General features: G+C 41.8%; 1 protein-coding gene across 1 annotated transcript; it reads left to right on the plus strand.

Annotated features, from left to right (window-relative positions):
* Window positions 1–12938: 12938 nt before the first annotated feature.
* LOC147623705 (uncharacterized) lies at window positions 12939–13337 on the plus strand. The gene has a single exon (XM_086820790.1). The coding sequence runs from the start codon at window positions 12939–12941 to the stop codon at window positions 13335–13337; it is 399 nt and encodes a 132-aa protein (XP_086676916.1).
* The last annotated feature ends 1382 nt before the right edge of the window (window positions 13338–14719 follow it).

Here is a 14719-nt window from a genome sequence, read left to right on the forward strand (position 1 = left end):
CTTCTGCCCCAGTCTTAAAGCTTCCTGATTTCTCCAAGGAATTTGAAGTGGTTACCGATGCTAGTAGTCTAGCACTTGGTGGTGTCTTAGGCCAAGAAGGAAGACCAGTTGCTTATACTTCCCGCAAGCTGAAGCAATATGAAGCAAACTATGCCACCCATGATTTGGAGCTCTTAGCAGTTGTTCATTGCCTCCACAGCCTTGATAACCTCTTTGACATTCAACAAAATCTTTGTTAATGTGTTTCCCTTCTTCATGCTCCAAAGGTCTTCCAAAATGCTCTTACCATTTGCTCTTGCATAATGGATAAGCCTGATGCATATGTTTTATTGCAATCTTGAAAGGGGCTACATAAATCTATCACATTAGTTTGAGTAGCGGGGGCTATCTAAGATGGCTATTGATTGTGGGTTTGAGTTTAATGAAGCATCAACTATTTGTGGAGTAATTGGCTGAAAGAGAGTCCTCAAGTATATAGAACTCCTCCCCCTCATGATTAGAGGTTGCCTCTAGAGGGACATGCAACTCTTGGGACCCAATATTTTTTAATATTTTAGTGAGCACTTTTTTTTAGTGAGCACTTTGTTTTTGGCAATCATAAGCAAGGTCACATGTGATTTGTGTTAGTGGGGAAGCTAAGATATGTTAATAATAGGAGAGAAGAGAAGAAAGGATCCTGAGGAACATAGACATAATCATCAGAATGAGATTGTGTTTCTTAGTTCCTCATTTGATTCATTGAGGCAAAATTTATCATTTGAATATGCTTTCGATGAAGTCCCTTTTTGAGGCAAGATTCTTGTCAAATGTTGCTGAGTAGGACCTGTTCCTGCATGCTTCTTTCCATGTGCTATGTTTGCTTTTATGTAAAGCAAATATGCATGAAGTACAAGAATTGAGTCACATAGACTCTTATGGAGCTGCTGCTTATTGATGTGGGCACTTGTTGATGAGGCATGAAAGAATTACATCGACTTGCGAGGTTAATATTTCTTCACTAAGGATTTGAGACCCATGCATTGTGAAGACTTGTGTTTGGAGAGGTTTGAAATTTGAAGGAAAGTTCCAGGCAATGGGTTGTACCATTGACTAGGCTTTCGTCCACCATGGCCCCCCCATCATCCAGAGATGTTAATGGGAAAGTTGTTAATGATGAGGCCTTGGTGCAAATGTCCTCTAGTGCATGAGTATGCATATGTACTCATCAATAGCTGCTACATTAACTTAGCCAAAATAATAGTAAGCTATAATCTTAACAAAATTATTTTTGGCTATTGAAGGTCATTGAGAGTTGCTTTTGATATTCTACCTTTTTTAGGTAGGCCATATGTGTGACTCCCTGGTGTTTTTTTTTTTGCTACCACTTTGCGATCAACGGTTCTTTTGTCTATTTCCTATTTTAGAGAATAGGTGCTTATGTCTGCCGCATAGCTTCTACACTTATGCTTCACATCCAGAGAGGTGAAAAGAGCATTGTGAGTTTGTATTTGATGCGCTCATAAGTCTCCATTGCAGACATGGGAATGGAATCTTGAATTTTTGGCGTAAGTGTTGTTGAGGCAGTATTAGGTACAGCTTCTAGTTGGTTGCCATTGGGTTTGAATGAATTTGTTGAATGAATTTGTTGAGTGGCTTGTTTAGTGTTGCTTGGGTTTCCATTCTTATTGAACTTTAGGTGAACCTATTGGGGTTGAAGTTGGTGGTGAGGCTTTCTTCACTTTGTTCGATTTTAGCACCATATGAAGATATTATCATCATAATACCCTTGTTCTTGAAGCACGTGCACATGCACCCATATGTGATGAACATTATAAATTGGTGGCTGATGCTTTTGGTGTTGAAGTTTCTTTCTTTTTGTAGGCTTAGAGGACTTTTTGATGTGCTTGGAAATCCAAGCTTTGCTATTTCCTTGGTAGTACCCTTGTGCTTGCAGTAATTGTTTTGGTACCCACACTTGTTGAGTTGTTGGAGTTCATTGAGGAACTCACATAGGATTTTATTTACGGTGTTGTGGAGTAATTTTATTTTTCTTTGGCCTCTAAGTGCTGGGTTGAGGAAGAGGCTTTTACTGTCGAGGCACCCGAATTTGATTAGCACTTTTGTAGTAGCCTTGAGCTACAAGCAGCTACTTCTCCACCCATATTTTGATACCATTAAGATACCTTGATTTGTGTTGTCTTGGTGGATTTTTCTTTTTGATGGAAGTGGAAGGTTTTGGGGCCTCCTTCACATTGGTTAGCGCTAAGGCTACATGTTTGAGACTCATGGGCATTGTTGGCAGTGATGAGGCTAGAGTCTCGTGTGGAGTGGCTATTAAGATGAGGCTTGTGAGCATGCAATCGTCTCCTTTGGTGAGGTTGGTCGATGAAAAGGTGTTGGTTTTGGGGCTTCTCCCTTGAGTTCCTTGTTAGATGGTTGTGCTTGGGAAATGTCTTCATCGGGAATAGATGTGGATTGCGAGGTTGTGGCATTGGACTTTGTTAGTGAGGATGGAGTTGAGGGGATAGATGAGTTGGTCATTGATGTAGCTGGTCGTTCATTGTGTAGAGGGACTTCTGTTTGCGCTTAACATCATTGCCCCGCAGGGAAATCTAACCATACCATGATAGAATCTTCAACAAGAACCATGGATTTTCAGTTTTTGTTTCAACTTTCTTCAGATCCCGTTTTGGTTTCATATTCCCATTCACTCTCATCCTCTTTTTGGCTCTCAGCTTTTTCAATAGTATCTAATGTGTACAATGGTACACTCGGTCCTTTGACAATTCTAACCGAGGTCTATTTGGAAACTTGTGAATCTATATAGTCCTGTTCCATGTAGCTCTTGATGTCTTTGTATAACTCATGTTTAGCTCTATTAAATGTGCAAGTGCTGACACCATGCTGGCTTCATCACATGAGAGAAGAGCACTCCTCTAAAGGAGGATTTGAGAGACTGCTTTAATTTTGTAAGGGATTCATCGAATTCCTCACGTGCTTTTTCAACCACATAATTCATACAATCTGCCTCTATTGACTCTTCTATAGAGAGTACGTCTTCCTCTTGGAAGGGGAAGCAATACTCCTCAGGTTCTTGTATTTTACTTCTTTAGGATTGGCATTATAAGGTTCAATCACAACCTGTGATCCTATATGACACCCAACCATGCTAAGCATGCTCTCCTGAGCTTGCTTTTTACCTTCTGCATATGTCATGTGATCATGTTTTTCAATTTGGGATGGTTGGGCAGCTTCTAATTTCTTGATTGGTATGTGAGGTGCACCTAGTGCCGAATCAGAACTTGTTTCATCCTCACTTAGCGACGTACTAGAACTTGTTTCATCTTCTGATTTTCTTTGGATCGTCAGGTTTTCATTATGTTTACCTATGCGATGAGAACAATTTTTCTTTCAAGCTTTTGTACTCTGTGTCGTACATATGGGTGTTGTAGTTTGTGTGGTAGCTGTTGAGGTGGATGCCTTTACATCATGTGTAGCTTTTGGCTCTTTTGGGGTTATGTCCTCCACAGGCTCTTTTTCCATGTCCTTTATTTTAGCTTTGGTTTTGATAGTTTGTTGCCCCTTATCCTTCTTCGGTTTAGAAGGTTTTGCTTTTTCTTTTGGTTCATGTTTTAAAGCATGTTCTTCTACCTATTTCGAAGTGTTTACTTTCGCATTCTTTTTTATTGTCTCTCATGCCTTGGCTTATAAGCATGTAAGCATGTTCAAGGGTACCATGGACAATTGCCCGTTTTGTACACTTAATATGTTAAGAGTTGTATTTTGTGAGACAAGTTGCATTGAAGCAACTCGCCTGGGCAATCTTGGAACATGTGATCAATGCCACATCGTCCACACATAGTGTCAGTGACTATGGGCATGGAAGCATTCCAAACTGTGCAGTCTGTCATTTTGTGAGGTCCATGACAATAGAAACACTGAAGTGTTTGCTTAATTGCTTCTTAAGTAGTTTCTACCCTTTGGTGTACGGGAGATGGAGGTTTTGAGTTAATTGTTGATGAATTGGGACATAGGGTTGTGTCGTGACTGAAGGTTTTACAATATATGCAGTATAGAAAAACAAGTACCTTGTATTATGCACAATGGGGATTGGATGGTCGTAGTGATTTCACTGAACACAAGGCATTTCGCTCATCACTTGAAGAAGCATTAAGGATGTTTAGTTTTGAAGGATCCCATCCTCTCTTAGAGATGTCAGTTGTTGTAAGCTTTTAAGCAAGGCTACATAGAATTCAGGGAATGACAACTCTGAGATCAATTTTTCGTTAGCCATTGCTTCACTTGGTTTAGATGAGGAACATCTTGTATCATGATCATCTTTCATCATGTTGTCATCTAACCGTATTACTTCTTTACAACATTAATCGAACGTTTTTGGATAGGATACAATGATCAAGTTATGTAAGCTATTATTCTTTAAGCCTATCATGAAACATCTCTTCAATTGAACATTACTTAGTTTCTTCCATGGCTCACATCGTGATTCCAAGAGTTTTATCTGAAGGATAAAATCCCGAATGGTTTCGTTCTATTTTGCTCAATTGAATAGAGTTCTGTTGCTACACTCCATCGATCACCTTGTTCTATTTTGCAGCCCGTTTTTTAAGGTGTTCTAAAAGGAATTTGGAAAAACTCTGTATGAGAGAGTTGTAGTATTTTTGGAGTACTACAACTTTGTCTCTCCAAGTGTTTCGTGATTTTATCGTTTAGACCCTCAAAAGTAGCCCGAATATGGTCCACAATTATTTTTGTGCTATTTTGGGTGATTTTTAGTGCTTTTGGGGTTGTTTTTTGGGTAATTTTTAATGCTTTTAGGGTTTTTTTTGCCTCAATTTCTGGGTCGAATTTTGAGGCTGCTTGTCGAAGGCCAAAACGATAGATTTCGCCCTCCGACCCTTAGACCAATTTCTAAGAGCTCAATGTCAGCTTTCCGATGAGCATTAGAGAACCTTCAATGGATTCATGGTTTAGAAGATACGAGCCTCCAAATAGGGCTGTTTTTTTTTTACCGATGGACCCCCTTTCATGCGTGAAACGGACTTCATGAATATAATAATTATTATTTTTTTGTGTATGGGGATTGTTTCACACCATGAACCCTTAAGGCGTGTAACAAACTTATAAGTAACGGCCAGAGTGGGAAGGGAATGACATTGATGAGGATGTTGAGGATATCCACTCTAAGGATGATGAGCATGATGAGAGTAGCAGTCCCATGCATAGCACAATGGGCAGGTGACCCGTATGGTGAGAGGAAAGGGTAAGGATTGGAGAGTTCAAAAGAAGACAACACAGCCCTCTTGGTAGCCATAAGCCTGAACTTAATATGTTTGAACATTCATTAGTTCATTTATTGAACAACAGTAATAACGTATATTTGGTCTTGTCTAAATGAAGACTTCCGTCCACATGTGGTGGACCTTCTGCACTTAGTTCTAAGCTCCAAAATTGATCACCTCCGTCTGCACTTTTGGGAAAGCAAAAACACAGGTATGATATCTAATCCATGCTATTGACTCTCTTCATTTGTTTGTTATTATATAGTTTATAGTCCACTTATATGGTTTGTTGTTTTCCAAGAATCTTGCAGTATTGCAATAACTCATGGGATCGCTGAACGAGGTGGGGAAGCATGGACACCTTCGATAGCCTTGGAGGCCTATGCTTGGTGTGGGCCGATTTTCCAACAAATCTCTCTCTCTAAGGACAAGGTTATGGTTCCTCAATGGAATGTTTTTAGGGAGATACTTGTGGAGTTGGCTTTTATGCTTACTTGCAGAGTTCCTACAGGCCGATGGCACTATGGTGTGCACTACGTGTGGAGCACTAGGGGGTTTGTTGTGCAAGAGGCAGGGACTTGGAACTTCACATTGCAAAGGACTTTGTTCTTGCACCCGCAATACTTGTATGTCATGTCAGAAGATGGCCAAGAAGAGGTGAGTGAAGGAGTGAGTGGTTTTTATTAAAGTGAAGCTCAATGATTTCTCTAGCATACTTATTACTAGTGTGTACACGTAGGTCATTGTTCTGGTCATTCATTATCTTCACGCACCCCAGTGAGAGTATGTCCACAGTCATCCAAAGTATGACAAGCAGGGAGGTGCAGATTGTTTAGGTTTTGAGGTTGATATCTTATTGGAGCTGAAACCGTAAGAGGGAACCTCACTATACCAGTTGGACGCAGACTGGAATCCCATCCGAGATGTTGTTGAGCATAGCGAGCCTTTTGTTGTTGCAAGGTAATTACATCATTCACTTCATTACAATTCGATTTGAGTGGTGTAATCATTATATAGTCATTGTCTTTTATATTGTCATCCATTTATATATGCCAATTGTGAGCTTGTACTATGGCATGTGGTTACTACGTTCACCGATATGTAGTCCTAGATTGCTTTGCTAATACTGGGACCCTGGCTAGAGCATCCAAGATATTGCAATGACATTGCATAAGTGTGGAGAGTGATGAGGTGTGCCTTAGTTTTTGTCTATGAACGACCACTTCTGTATGTTCACAAATGATTTGGGTCAACAATGTTTCAAGGGTGAGGTGAATGAGTATGTACGACGGGAGTAGCAAAGGGACATGGGGGCATCATCTCCACACGTTCCTCACCCATATCCTCCACCCAACCCAGTACCCATGAGCCTAACATAGTCAAGTGCCTCGTCATGTGAACCTAGGGGATGATCAACAGCCCAAGATAGTCAAGATCAGTGCCAAGCTGAATCAGGAGTTTAGAGGGAGACTCCTGGAATTGCTGAAGTTCTACAACGATGTATTTTCTTGGAACTATTCTGACATGAAGGGGATTGATCCAAGTTTCTACCAGCATAAAATCAATTTGAAAGAGGATGCAACCCCAATGAGGCAGAGCAAATATAGAATGAACCCAAACTATGCCAAACAAGTGAAGGAAGAGATTGACAAATTACTGAAGATATAGGATTCATTTATCCCATGGATAGGGCGGAATGGTTGTCACCAATAGTCATTGTTCCAAAAAAGAATGGGAAGTTGAGAGTTTATATAGACTACCACAAGCTAAATCCTTCCACCATATCTAACCCATTCCCATTTGCCGTTCATCTCGATTCCTTACTAGATGCAGTAGGCGGGGCATGAAACATACTCTTTTCTAGATGGATTTAGTGGATACAATCAAGTGTGAATGGCCCAGGAAGATAAAGAAAAGATTGATTTTGTGACAGAATGGGGGGCATTTGCCTCCAATGTGATGACATTCAAGCTAAAAAATGCTATTGCTACATTCCAAATGATGGTTTAGAAAATATTATGTAACCTTCATGAGGGTGTTTGTGGATGGCTTTAGCGTGTTTGGGAAGAAAGAAGAACACATTACACACCTCACAATTGTTGGAATTAGGGTTGCAGGAAAGCACACAAAGCTTGGAGAAGCAGAAGCAAGAATGCACACAACACACAATGTATTAGATTGTGTCAATGTACAAAAGATAAGTTAGCCCTAGAAGGATGGGCGTATATACAAGCCAGGGGAAAAAACCTCCTAAAGAGGAAAAAAGTGCCCCGGCGGTCCTAAGTGTGTTCACACACATCACTGCCTATATATATATGGCAACAAATCCCCCCGGGAGTGATGGTGTGAACGAGAGCTGGCACTCATGTATAGGGGAGTGCCATGCCCGAAGTAGATCAGTCCACAAAGGGAAGCAAGCCCAAAGCTTTGCGGAAAGCTTCGAACTTCTCATGAGGAAGCGCCTTTGTGAAAAGATCGGCAAGGTTGTCCTGTGTTGGCACATAGGCCAAGCTGCTGCACACTTTGTTTTCTTGCCCTTTTTGAACAAAGCCACGAGGCTGCGATACATACACCTCCTCATGCAAATCTCCATTCAAGAACGCAGTCTTTATGTCCAACTGATGTACATTCCAACCATTATGAGTTGCCAATGCACAAATGCTACGAATGGTAGTCATACGACAAGTGGGAGCAAAGGTCTCATCAAAATCAATGCCCTTTTCTTGAGCATAACCCTTCGCAACAAGTCTAGCCTTATAGCGATCAACATTGCCATCTGGCTTTCGTTTCAACTTAAAAACCCACTTACATCCAATGGCCTTTTTACCAATAGGCAAATCACATAAAGACCATGTACCATTCTTCATTATAGCATCATATTCACTTTGCATTGCAGCCAACCAATTTTCTGATTTTTGTGCCTCATCAAATGAAAGAGGTTCTTCCTCTTCACACATACTAGACACAGCCAAAGCATAACAATTTGATGCATAAGAGGCATGCTGAAAACCTGAACGAGTACGACTAGATATAGGTGCATCAATTTTACTATCACGCAAGGTTTGCACCAGCCATTTAGGCATACCTCTAGCCTGCTCATTTTCAACCCTATCCTCAGAAATTACATCCTGTAAATCTGCATCAGAAATGGGCTGATCTATGATGTCATTTGATATCTGCATAGGCTGAATATTTGCCTCATTAGGACTTACATTTGAATTCCCACGTGTAAACAGAGGCAACAATGTATCAAATACATCCCGTGAGCTCACACCTGTCTCTTTGGTACATGATAACAAAGGCTGCACAGCATCTTCCACAAAAACAACATCTCGACTAATCAAGATACGCTTTGACTGCGGATGATAGAATTTGTAATCCTTGCTCTCAGCACTGTAACCAACAAAAATGCATTTGACAGCCTTATCATCCAATTTTCTGCGTTGTTGCACAGGCACTAAAGCATAGGCCAAGCAACCAAAGACACGCAAGTGAGACCAATAGAAGGCTTCCTGCCATGCCAAGCTTCGTATGGAGTAATAGACTGCAAGGCCTTAGTGGGACACCTATTGAGTACATATGCAGTACACATGACAGCCTCAAGCCAAAATGCATGTGGCAAAGCTTGGCTCTTGACCATACATCGTGCCATCTCCATATCACGACTAGCCAGAAATGCATCAAACTCTTTAGACAAGTACTCCCCCCCTCGATCAGAACGGAGGGTGCCCACAGTACAATTGGATACATTTTGAACCATAAGAAAAAATTGTTTGAAGCACAAAAACACTTCGGACTTTACCTTCAGTGGATATACCCATGCATGCCTTGAGTAATCATCAATGAAAGTCACGAAGTACAAGTGTTTACCAAATGACGGAGTTTGCATAGGCCCACATACATCACTATGTACAAGTTGTAATTTGCGAGTGGCCCGCACAGAACCATCCTTTGGAAACGCAGAACACTGCATTTTGCCCAAAATACAGTCTTCACAAACATGTTTCAATGGTGCCTCAAGAGGGGGCAATGAAGCAACCATATCAAATTTCTGCAAAACGCAGCAAACTAGCAAAGTTCAGATGACCAAAACGAGCATGCCATAGTTTTGCATCTGAAACTGCCTTTTCATCAGAAACTGCATTTGCTGAATCTTCTACACACTTGTCATAAGAATTGAGCCTATACAACCCACGAAACAAGGTGCCAGATGTAATAATCGTATCACCAAAAGTCAAATCATGAACAGTACATCTGTCATCCACAAATTTGACTACAAATCCAAGTCTAGCAAGCGTAGAGACAGACAATAGATTCTTCTTTATCCCTGGCACATACAAAGCATCTGAAAGTGTGAAAGCGCTGCCATTTACAGCAGTAAGCATAATTTTACCAACGCCCTTCACTGGGTAAGAAGCATTATTGGCACATGTGAGTATTCCCATTAGAGACAGCCTCAAGACAAGTGAACATATCACGATGTGAGGTAATGTGCTTTGTAGCACCACTGTCAAAATACCATACATTAGAGTCAACAGAAACTACCAAACATGCATCATGTACAGATGGGTCATACTGGCAATACACGCTAAACGCCCATTCTGTATCCTGCACAACATTTGTAGAATCTGCATTTGTAGAAGCATAGCTATTGTGGCTGCATTTGACTCTTTCTTCTTTGCCTCTTTAGCCTTTAGCTTAGGGCAATTCTTAATGACATGATCATTTTGCCTTACAATAGTTGCACCTGGTCATTTTCTTGCCTTTATCAAGAGCCTTCTCAGACTTATTGTTGCTACCTGTGGAAGGAGAAGAAGTTACAGACCTACTAATAGGAGAAGAAACAGTGGAAGGGGCTGCCTTACCACTTTAGCAATAAATGCTTGATCAACTGCACGCTACCTGGCTCTGTTTTGCCTGGACTGCGCTTCTTGCAAGAGCTTGTTGACTAAAGTATCATACTTGACAGCATCAGGTTTGTCCTCAGTAAGAAGTCTCCACATGGAAGCAAAAGTCTGATATGTCTCAGGTAAAGCATCAAGAACAGTCTGCACAAGAGAATGATCAGGAATAATCTCACCTGCAGAAATCAACTGTTCTTTGAGATATTTAATCTCAGCAAGAAAAACATTCATGTTATCATCTTCCTGCATAATCTTCAATTCTAGCTCTTTACGCAGGTAAGAGATTTTTGCCTCGTTACGACCTGCATACAAACCAGCTAGAATATCCCAAGCCTGTTTTGCTGTTTTAGCTGAATGAATATGTGGGGTGATGTTACGTTTGATAGAAAGTGCAATCAAGGTATGAGCCTGCGCATCTTTACCATCCCAACGAGCTTGTTCAGCAGTGGGTAAAACAGCAACAACAGTAGAGCTGCTAGAACCTGCAATATCCTCAACAGATCCTACATCCACAGAACCTGGACGTACATCCATACCCTGCACAATGTTCCACACTCCTTTTGTAACCAAAACATGCTGCATCATGTATGCCCAAAGTGGGTAGTTTGTCTTTATCAGACAACATGCGAAATACATCATTGCTGTTATCAACCATGGCCACTGACTGAAACTGATGCAAAAGCTGCCTGTAATGAAGCAAAGACTGAATAGAAAACAACTCGTGCTATGTAGCACGGTCCACAATAGAATACATATGCCTGTTTTATAGAAAACTACACTGTCGAAATTTTTACAGAAAATGACGAAAACACCTGTGCAGAACTTGCAATGCAAAAACGGAGCCCGAAACGACCTCAGATGCGATTTCTGAGAATGCTAAGCCCTATGGGCTTATATGCAGAGTATAGGGACCTGCAAGCGATCGTGAAAGCTCACCTCAATCGGAGAACATGAGTCAGAGGGTGCTGGCGGCGTAGCCCTAGGAGCCGATGCCTGCTCTGATACCAATTGTTGGAATTAGGGTTGCAGGAAAGCACACAAAGCTTGGAGAAGAAGAAGCAAGAATGCACACAACACACAATGTATTAGATTGTGTCAATGTACAAAAGATAAGTTAGCCCTAGAAGGATGGATGTATATACAAGCCGGGGGAAAAAACCTCCTAAAGAGGGAAAAAGTGCCCCGGCGGTCCTAAGTGTGTTCACACACATCACTGCCTATATATATATGGCAACAACAATGTGCCTAGAAAAGTGCAGGAGGTGCAGAGTGAGCCTAAATCCAATCAAGTGTGCCTTCGCTCTATAAACCAGTGGATCCCTCTTGGGGCATATAGTGTCTATAGAAGGGCTTGCGGTGGATCTGACCAAGGTCGTAGTCATTGTCATGCTGCAGCCACCCAAGAATGCCAAAGAACTTGCAAGATTCCTTGGACTCATCAAGTGGCATGGTAGGTTCATGAGGTTCATGGCAAACATGGTGGTGACCCTATACAATCTGATGGTGGTGAAGGACACAAAATATGTATGGGCTAGATCCTGTCAATACGCATTCAAGTATCTCAAGAGGATATTGTCAGCAGCTCCCATCCTCACAAGCAGCCCAACTATAACCTAATTTCATGTGTTTGTCAATGCCTTAGATATAGTCATTGTTGGTAACTCTCTAATGTAGAAAGCTCAAGAGGGATGGTATAAACCAGTCTACTATGCAAGCAGAAAGGCTGTCTAGGCCGAAAAAGAACTACTCAATCATAGATAAGGAGTCACTGGGAATGATCTACTCCATCAAGAAGTTCAAGCACTACTAGATAAGGAGTCACTGGGAATGATCTACTCCATCAAGAAGTTCAGGCACTACTTCCTGCATAAGATGTTTGAATTTCATGTAGATCACAAAGCTCTCGTGTACCTAATAAAAAAACTAGACCTGGTAGGAAAGTTGGCCAAATGGATACTCTTGCTATAGGAATTTGAGTTTAACATAAGGTACACCCCTGGGAACAAGCATGCATTGTGGCAGACTTCTTGTCATCAAGACTAGAAATAGGAGAAGAACCAGAAGGGGTGGAAGATGATTTCCCGAATGCATAGCTTTTTCTCATAGAAAGAGAGAGACCCAACTAGTATGATGAAATGCTACAATTCATGCCTAGCTTGTCCTTTATGGAGTACATGACCAGAGATTAGAGGAAGAAGTTAACTCTCCGGAGCAAGTCCTTCATGGTGGTGGGCTGGGCAACTCTACAAGATGGGCATCAACCAAATATTGAGGAGATGCATCCCCAAGCACGAGCAACAAGTTGTGCTTGAAGAGCGCATCAAGGTATAAGCGGTGGGCATTTTTCTAGAGAGGTCACACGACGAAAGGTGTTCTAGGTAAGTCTGTGGTGGCTAACTGCATTAAAAGATGCACACAAGTTAGCAAAAGAGTGCGACATGTGCCAGAGGCTGGGGCAACCAAGTGATGCAGAATGCCTCATAACCGAATCTTGCCACTTGAGCCATTTCGCAAGTGGGGTCGGGGTTTGGACTTTGTTGGCCTATTAAAACCACCTGCTCAAAGGATAGGAAATAAATACATCTTAATGGCCACTGATTATTGCACAAAATGGTTAGAGGCCAAGGCCCTTAGAGACTACAAGGCTTGATCCATAGAGCAAATTTTCTTTATGAAACCATAATGACAAGATTAGAATGCCCTATATCAGTGAGACCAAGGGACTCACTTCATCAATGAAGTAATTAGGAAACTGATGGAGCAGCACATGATAATACACAAGAAGTCGACAATCTACTACCTGCTGCAAACCAATGGTCAAGCAGAGTCCACCAATAAGATTCTCAAGGGAATCTTGATCAAGATAGTAAATGAGAATAGGAACGACTGGGACACAAAGATGCACTCGGCATTATGGGCATTCCGGATGGCTTATAAGAATGCAATAGGACTTATACCCTTCAGCATGGTGTACAGATTGGAAGCAGTAGTGCCCATGGAGTTCCTGACACAAAGTCTCGGGATAGCAATGATTAAAAGGCTCTCTCCAAACGAATCAAAGGTACACAAGATTGAACAACTCTTGAAACTAGATGAAAAGAGACTATACAGCAGCGAAGATTGTGCAAAGGAGAAGGAAGGTGCAAGTGGATAGCAATGCCAAGTTCAAGATCATCATGAACGGAGATGTTGTCTTGCTGTTCACATCAAGAATGGGACCACACCTGAGAAAATTGAAAATGAGATGGACAGGCCCATACAGGATTGTCAGAAAGATGGGGACATTAACTTTTGAGCCAGCTAGTCTGGATGGTGAATGACTCACGAAGTTAGTAAATGGGTACAAGTTGAAGCCCTATTATGGAAAGATGCTAGATGAAGGGAAAAGGTGTCCAGGAAGGGAAACAAAATCCTGTCCCAAAGATGATTGAGGAACAAGCATCTAGGTACGGCCAGGAGCAGGAAGCAAGACAAGATTCTAAAGAAATTAAAAATGGTAAAGAAAATAGCCCAAAATTAGACTCCCTATGTGTAAATATGATAATGATGTGTATAGATACCAAGGAGCTAGGTGGCAGCACAGCAGGATGGTGCAAGCGGGAAAGTCAAGGTTTCTGCTACAAAAAGGGGTGCATAGATGTGAAAAGGAACTTGTCACATCACCATCACCTATTCTCGGCCTGGCCATTAATAACCTTATAAATAGTGCGCATGGCATTGATGTGGTCAGATAGTGAGGAGGATCACGGGCAATCATAGAAAATGGCCGCCCTTGGGAAAGGTGCAAACAATAGCCGAATGCTTCTCCATCGGATGGCCGCCCTTGGGAAAGGTGCAATCATAGAAAATGTGGTCAGATAGTGAGGAGGATCACGGGCAATCATAGAAAATGGCCGCCCTTGGGAAAGGTGCAAACAAAAGTGCGCATGGCATTGATGTGGTCAGATAGTGAGGAGGATCACGGGCAATCATAGAAAATGGCCGCCCTTGGGAAAGGTGCAAACAATAGCCGAATGCTTCTCCATCGGAATCTTAGTTTCCATATCGCCTTTAGAAAATTCTAAGTGTGCTCTAGTTTCCCTCTCTGCTAAACTCTCTCCTTTCCTAGTTTTCTCACGCTTAACTGCACACCGAAAACAGGCAACATAGTGCTGGATTCGAGCCCCTATCCTCCATTATCTACTACAAGGAAATGGATAGGCATTCTGAATGGTTGGAGAGGATAGGATTAAAGGAATTCGCTCAGCTGTCCTAGGAGGATCTACAACAAAACTACAAGCCGCAGGGCAGCTGGAGCATCTACAGAAATCTAACACCATTAGGGGTGTTCAACCCCTCCCCCTAAACTACAAGCCGCCGCAGGGCAGTTGGAGCATCTACAAAAATCTAACACCATTACGCTTTCATCGGGGGGGGGGAGGGGTGTTCAACCCCCTATACGTGGTAGAGGTTTTCAAATTACCAACTGATGGAGAAGGGGAGATCAAGCCAACTGACGAAGAAGACCTGATCAAGGAGTTTGGCCTTAGTTCCGAA

This window comes from Cibotium barometz, chromosome 26, assembly GCF_041138505.1.
Source record: "Cibotium barometz isolate CiBa-2024 chromosome 26, ASM4113850v1, whole genome shotgun sequence".
NCBI lineage: Eukaryota > Viridiplantae > Streptophyta > Polypodiopsida > Cyatheales > Cibotiaceae > Cibotium > Cibotium barometz.